General features: G+C 31.2%; 1 protein-coding gene and 1 pseudogene across 1 annotated transcript in view; one reads left to right on the top strand and one right to left on the bottom strand.

The window, feature by feature from the left end:
• Positions 1–4461: 4461 nt before the first annotated feature.
• Positions 4462–5511, top strand: LOC108694900 (annotated as a pseudogene).
• Positions 5512–6596: 1085 nt separating this feature from the next.
• Positions 6597–7521, bottom strand: part of LOC108695124 (fringe glycosyltransferase) — a 118672-nt gene continuing 117747 nt past the window's right edge. The window contains exon 9 of the mRNA XM_018204884.1: positions 6597–6671. Within this exon, the coding sequence (XP_018060373.1) occupies positions 6614–6671 (58 nt within the window). The 3' untranslated portion in view covers positions 6597–6613. The remainder of the gene's footprint in view (positions 6672–7521) is intronic.

The following is a 7521-nucleotide window of genomic DNA, read 5'->3' as shown; positions in this document are numbered from 1 at the left end:
AATTTTGATCGTAATTAGTTCTACCCGCATGCAAAGTGATGCTATTGCAGAAGGATTTAAATGTAGAAGGATTGAAATGCATGAACTGATTTTTAGAATCTTCCCTGCCGATGGCGACAGCAATGTGTGTCAGTTTATCATTATAAATAATAATCCGAATCAAGAGTACATGATAACAGTGCGAAAAGTAGAATGCACAAATCATTTGCTTCGAAATTTATGCAAAAAATTAAAAACAGTCACAGAGACGACAGAACCAAAGTTGCATAGAAATAGTAATTTTATACAAATATATTGTGAAAAACAATATTTTAAAAATTAAAAACGAAATATTACGATTAATTGAATGCAGAAGAGAACAGAGGCAATCTCAGCTGTCATTGTCTAGCTATTACGAAAAGATATAATAAATATTCCTAGCCATATCTTTGGTGAACGCAAACGATGTAAAGAACGTGATCGTATATATAAAAACGTCACTGATACGAATAAGAAAAATTATGTTCCGTATCTGAAATTGTACGGTTTTTACCCCAAAATACAGAATGCAATCACATATTTAAGTGCCGATAGTTTGTTGCTCAATGTAACAAACAATTTAATAGAATCATTTCATTCGGTGATCTGCGCAGAGATTGATGCGCGTATTTTATGGTGCGCGAGATTCTTATAATACCAAAATTGTGGCAGCTGTTATTCAGCATAATACGCAACAAGTTCTCACTGAATTTCATAAAAATGTATGTAGTAATGTTCCTTCTACCGAGAATCTGAAAAGGCAACGACAAATAAAAACAGCTCGAACCAGAGAATCTCGCAAAATAGGTGGAAAACCCAAGAAATTTAGAAAAAAACGTAGGAACAGATAATTATTACTGATCTTAATCTTGCAAAAGCTAGATATATCTCCTGATATCCAACAATTAAAATAAAAGCATATAGAAGAATTGTTGAAAAAAACGGGAAAAATTGGAAAGAAATTGAACGCAATATTAGAAAGCAAAGTGATAGCGAATTATAACTATCATTGAGAAAAATAATGTTGACAGCTTCTAATTTTGAAATATGTCGTATGAGGCCGACAACATCTTGTGCAATGACTATAAAAAATATCTCTCCTCCAACTGATAAATTGAATTTAACGTTTATTTCAGTCATTTATTCATGTGTCAACAATATATTCAAACTGTCATAAAACATATCGAAGAATGTTTATATTCGAATCCTATTAATCATAAACATCTTATTACATTCACACGGAACTTATTCGAAAACGTATTCGAGGAAAAAAATTTCTAAGTAAATTTTCTATTCCAAAAATAATAAAATATAATTAAATATATTATATAAGTATGGGAAGTTAACTTACATCATTTTTGAGCAGAATCTCTTCACAATGACCGAACATAAACATTGGAGCGATATTCATTCGTTCTTATAATCGGCCGATAGTTAAAAACCCTTCTTTTCAATCTGTAATACTTAACAATATTTAATAATATGAATGCTTTGTAGTATCTATAAGTAATATATTAAAATTCGACATATAGGAATAAAGGATACTTTGGTAATATTTAGATGATGTACAAATCTGAGCTTTAAAAATCTACATATATCCATCCGAATAAGACTTAGCATAATTGACTAATTGAACAAACTTATTGTAAAGTTCGATTCCAAATTATGCTGTCTCGTCCGGATGGACAATCTCACTCGCCCGTACAGTGCAGATTTGTAAGCTTTAAAGATGTAAAAATCCAGGCACACAAACGGCAACAAGACTTTTTTTTTATTTTTGAAGATCCTGTTGGGGATAGCGCGACGGAACGCGCGTTTGCTTTGAGAGTATCATTAAAGTTATCAGATTAATAAACTTTTCAAATTATAAAAATTCTGTTTAATTCAATTTTCACAAAACCCATTCGATGGCATTCTAGTTTGACGATGGAATCATATCTTGGATGTTTCAACAGGAAAGCGAAACTCTCATTGAGACGTTGCTATATGTGGCCTCCGCGGCGGTCATTGCAACGATCTCATCAACCCCAAGTGTTCCAGGCATGAGGTGATGCTGCGTAATGTCACGCACTTCGTAATAGTGCAGTATTCGCGCGATTTAGCAACTATGGTTGCTAAATCGCGCGAATACGGTTGCTGTCGATTAATTGAGGACACGCTCTGTCTGTTGGCGAATGGTTCAGCCTTTAGCGGTAAGAAGCGATCGATTGAGTTGGATTCGTCTCGACCTATATATTCTGTAACTCGACTTATTGCAATCATTATGAGCATATAATGATTGCATAACGAGTTACAAAAATCCACTGATGAGTCACCCAAAAAGAAGTTGTATAACTCTGGATGCTCATTTCTCTGTATTTATCTACCAGCATCTATGATTCTCGCGTTTAATATGACTTGGTCAGAGCCTAGCTCTAGAAGTTTTTTCCTTTAAACTAGTTCGTGAGGGGTTGGATCCCATCATTTAAATTGTCTAGATTATTAGACAATCGGCAATGGTACCAACTTTTCTCTTATTAGAGACGCTTGTCACATCTACCTGCTTCTTCAAATAGCTTGTGATATAGCACCACTTATGTCTCATTAGAACTAATAATTAGAGCATATGATTGAGTCAATGTTAAACGTGATGTAAGCGTAAACCAGAAGTGATGGACACGATACAATCGATTTTATCTTCTTTCGCGTGAGGCTTAACCCTTGTTTGATATTCATCATGTGTTTCGCAAGTACTCGACATGTGGTGTTGATTCCACTGATCGAAATAGTTCTATCATGGGTATTGTAAACGTGAAATATCATAGTGTAGCGTGAAAGACTTATAAATGATTAGTCCGCGCGCGATTAGTATATTATTCGCAAATGTTTTACGCGAGTGTACGAGAGGATGTCAACCTAATTCTAAGAGGAGAAGGAGATCTAGAAGAAACAACCGGTAGAGCAATCTTGCGGTAAATATCATTTTTATGTAACATCAGTATCTTACGTAACATCAGTATCTTTTTTCTATTTATCTTTGAATCGGTCTATTTTAATGATTTAAAAAGGATTATTTTAAAATTATTTTGTAAATATGTATTTTTAAAAAAAGGTATAATTATTTTTATAAACATCTAACTAAATGTGATAAATTACAAATTCACTGCTTATAAAAATTAAATATTTTGAAAATTATAAGATTAAATTAAATTATTTTTAAAAGAACTTTACATTTAGATTAAATATTTTTTAAAATATTAATTGATTTTTTCTGCTCTGTTTTGATTTGAATTTTATATTCTTCTTGAATAGAATCATCATAGCGACGTTGCAGATGTAACACCGTTGTTGCGCATCAGGTCGGTGAATGATCAATTTTTTTATGAGGTAACGGATATGTGATAATTTCATTAATATATTACATATCTAGATGCATATATGCATTAATGTAATAAAAATGGATAAATGAATAATATGTACAGCATTCCATACATCCGTTGTCTTAAAATGGATAAGTAATAACAGATTAGGATAAACTTAACTCTAGGTGCACCCTAAGACCCTAGCGAAATTTTCTAAGGTTAGCATTTCTGAAATTGGAAGTAAGAGAGTTAGGACATTGACGTAAAAATGTTTGGGGCTTTCTTAGCATGTAGACGTGGCAGTTCAATGCACCATTTGCCGCTGAACTATCGAATAGTAAATATTTAAAGTGAACTTGGAGTCCCCGAAACCCCAGTGCGTCAAATTTATAACTTTTTCAAGGTGAGTACTTTTTCAAATTTGTTTTATGTTTCTAATGTAAGGTATTCATTAAAAATAATATTAGTAATTATACAGTTGCAAAATCGGAACCCACGTACAACAATAAAGTTCACCCGAGTAAATTAATAACGTTTTTTATAATTGAAATAAAGAGAATATAGAGACGCGTGCAAAAACACGAAGCGGCACGGAGATTCAAAAGATGCTCCGATCTCATCCCAAAGCGGAGAAGTTTGAGCAGCCGAAGAAGAATGTTTATATACAGCTTCGGAAAGTGATTGACCAGGAGAAACTGATAATGTAACAGATTCGGAGAACAATTCAATGATAATTTCGAATTCGATGAGCCAGAAGCTCCTAAAGAGACGCAAAACGAACATATGCTTGCCAAAAATAATCTACGGCAAGAACCGATACAAATGGACAACAATAGTGAAAGTAGGGAATGACATTTAATGGAACGTCTAGTAATTCATTTACCTGGAGGGAAAGACATTGCTACCACAGTCACTAATCCTGTAGAATCGTGGTCGTTACTGATGACTGATGAAATACTAGATATTTGTTGATTTGTAATGTATACAAATGCAGAAATAGCATTGAAACGCGGAAATATCCAAGAATAATCGTACACGCACGATGTAAATTTATGTGAATTGAAAGTGTTTATTTGGCTTTTGTATTTTGCTGATGTGCACGATGCTGGTTATAACAACACAAATAATTGTGGAGCATTCCTTGTCGATTTATCAAGCAACAATATCGCGTAATAGATTTGTGTTTTTACTAATGACGATTAGATTTATTGATAAAACAACTCGTGTTGAACGTAGGCAAGTCGACAAATTAGCACCGATTCGCAAAATCTCAAATGTTTGGTAAACTGTAAACAATATTATACCCCATCTCAGAAATGTACGATCGACAAGCAAGTTGTTCGGTTTTCGAGAACGTTGTACTTTTCATATTTGCGCTCTAAACCCGATAAATGTGGAATTTAAATAGTTATAGTGATGAACGATGCAGAAATTTCATATATGATAAATGCATTGCCATATGTAGGTCCCGTATCAAACCAAGAACCATTTGAATCAATTCCTAGTTATTATGTTCGTACTCTTTCGGAGCCAATTTACGGTAACAACAGAAACATAACATAATGTGACAATTGGTTTACTTCAATTAAAATTGCCGAGCAATTAAAAACTTTATATTCTTTGACGCTGGTTGGTACAATTCGAAAAAACCAAACGGAGATTTCAGAAATTTTTAAAATCTCAAAGGAGGCATCTGCGCGATTTGCTTATGCAAACAATCAAGATTATACTCTTTTTGTAAAGCTCTAAAAAATAAAATTGTTTTACTTTTGTCGACATTACATAAATCTGAAACATATGATATTGACACGGGAAAGCCTGAAATGATTGCTTTTTATAATTCCATGAAAGGAAGCACCGACATTTGATCAAATGTGCCACGAATACAGTGTTACACAAGATACGCATCGCTGGCCTTTACTTTTTTTTGGCATGCTAGCCAGGTATAAATAACTGTATCTTATATTTACTTAATGCTCAAAACGAGCAAAAAAGTCACGCGAACTTCTTGGAGGACTTGGCAATAGATCTTATGAAATCATTTTTGCATCTGTCCATGAAAACTCTGCGCAGGTCAGTTCGAATTATGTTAGAAATGGTGGCTAAGAGTAGACAGCACCGTCGAAAACATGCAAGTATTAGAGGATATTAAGCTTTCAAAAAAAAGTTGTTGCGGATTTTGTCTCCGGGAGAGAGATAAAAAGACACAGTTTGCACAAATATATAAAATTGTACTCATTGCATAGACAATGTAACAATATTGTCATACATAATATAAATTTTTTGTCACAGATAATATGAATTTTTTTTTCGAATAAATAACATTGTATATGCATTTTCATAAGAATTTGTTTCATTTTTCTATCTGTATTTATATTACTATAATTTTTAAATGTTTTTAAACATTAATAATTTATTACATATATTAGCGAACCAATATACTAATACATTAAAAATCATATATTGATTATAACAAAAGTTTCTGATGTAAAAATCAAACATTTTATACTATCCCGCAAATCGTACAAAACATGAAAAATAGAAAATTCTCCATTTTTACTGCTTGCAATTTTGTTGAAAAAATAAAAATATCGGATCGCCAAATTTTTTTTTTATATTTCAATGCTCTTTCAGAATTTTCAAGAAATTTTCAAATCTAAACAAAAAAGATATGATTAAAAAAAGTGTTAAATTTTTTCACGTTTCTAATTTTTGTTTTTCTTTGAACCTATATTTCTCGAAGTTCCTTAATTCTATCGATTTTTACACATTATGGGGCTTGTTCCTTGATTAATTCTCCATCGAAAAAAAATTAATTGAAATATATCCATTTTTACGGTAATAAATATGAATGGAACTCCAGAGTGTACATCTAAGGGGCAAAAAACAAGTGTGTACACCTAGGATTAAAAAATATTTTAGAGTTTTGATTAATTGATTAGAGTTAGATCAATTTCATTAATATGAATCGATCAATAATTTCCTCCTTGGTAAAATCGGACAAACTTGTAAAATATATTAAAGATATGTAAAATATATTAAAAATGAACAAAATATCTTCGAAAATCATCTATTTGAAAAATAAACAAAATATTTTTGAAAATATCTATTCGAAAATATCTTGTTATTAACTCAATTATGCTGCTTACCGTACATCGATCTTCCATTTTTCATTGAAAATAAACATTTTATCCCTAACAGCGAGAGATCAGTGTTTTTCTAGTTTGTTCTTCATTTATCGTATGCGATCTTCATCATCTGTGCGGGCAATAAGGAATATGTGGAAACAGATGACAGTGGATGGATTTGAATCTAAAACAAAATGAAACGAATAGATATATATTAACGAGGATATAAATCTTATTTCAACTTTTTTTATTACAATGTTTTAAAATACAACTATAAATATAGAAGCGTTTATATTTTTAAAATACATTGAGAGATATAAATCTAACTGTAAGCGACAAAATGAAAACTTTTAATAAAAATGTAAAATCATGTAATTTATGGAGATTATTTTTAACGCTTATTCATAAAATAATTGCTAATTATGCCAAATAAAATCTACATCGTTGCTATTACATTAACATAATTCTGTCTCATTTAGAATTAGTATCTATTCATATTAATATTAAGCATATTAATTTCTAAAGTCTTTATTCTATTAATAATCCTCTATCATCTGATTGATTATTTATCATTCGCTGTCTGTGCACGAGCTACATAATAGTATTCTTTTCAACTGAAATATCAATTACTTTAGTTACAGACGTTTATATTTAACATATACATTACATTGATTTGCGTAGTGTACATTCCAATATGTATCAAGCATACTTTTGTCATTGGTAATTCTATCATAATGTTGCGCCATCGCATCTTATAATATTCATCAATGTTTATCCAGTTTAAAGCCAATAATATACAAAAAAATATAAATAGTAAAATATAAGTAATAAGCAAATCAACATTTTGAATTTGCTATTTCTTACGTTACTGTCTTCTCTATTCTGAATAGCTGATTACTGCTTATGCCTTATATTTTTCTGTGTGTCATTAACTGTTGTTGTCATTAACATGTTTCAAACTACGACACACAAAAAAACTTAAACAAGACGTAAGCAAATGAACATTTTAAATTTATTTATGTCTACGTTATTTT

Source organism: Atta colombica, unplaced genomic scaffold, assembly GCF_001594045.1.
Source record: "Atta colombica isolate Treedump-2 unplaced genomic scaffold, Acol1.0 scaffold126, whole genome shotgun sequence".
Classification (NCBI taxonomy): Eukaryota; Metazoa; Arthropoda; class Insecta; order Hymenoptera; family Formicidae; genus Atta; species Atta colombica.
Note: the sequence above shows the minus strand (reverse complement) of the source record. Positions and strands in the feature narration are given on the sequence as shown.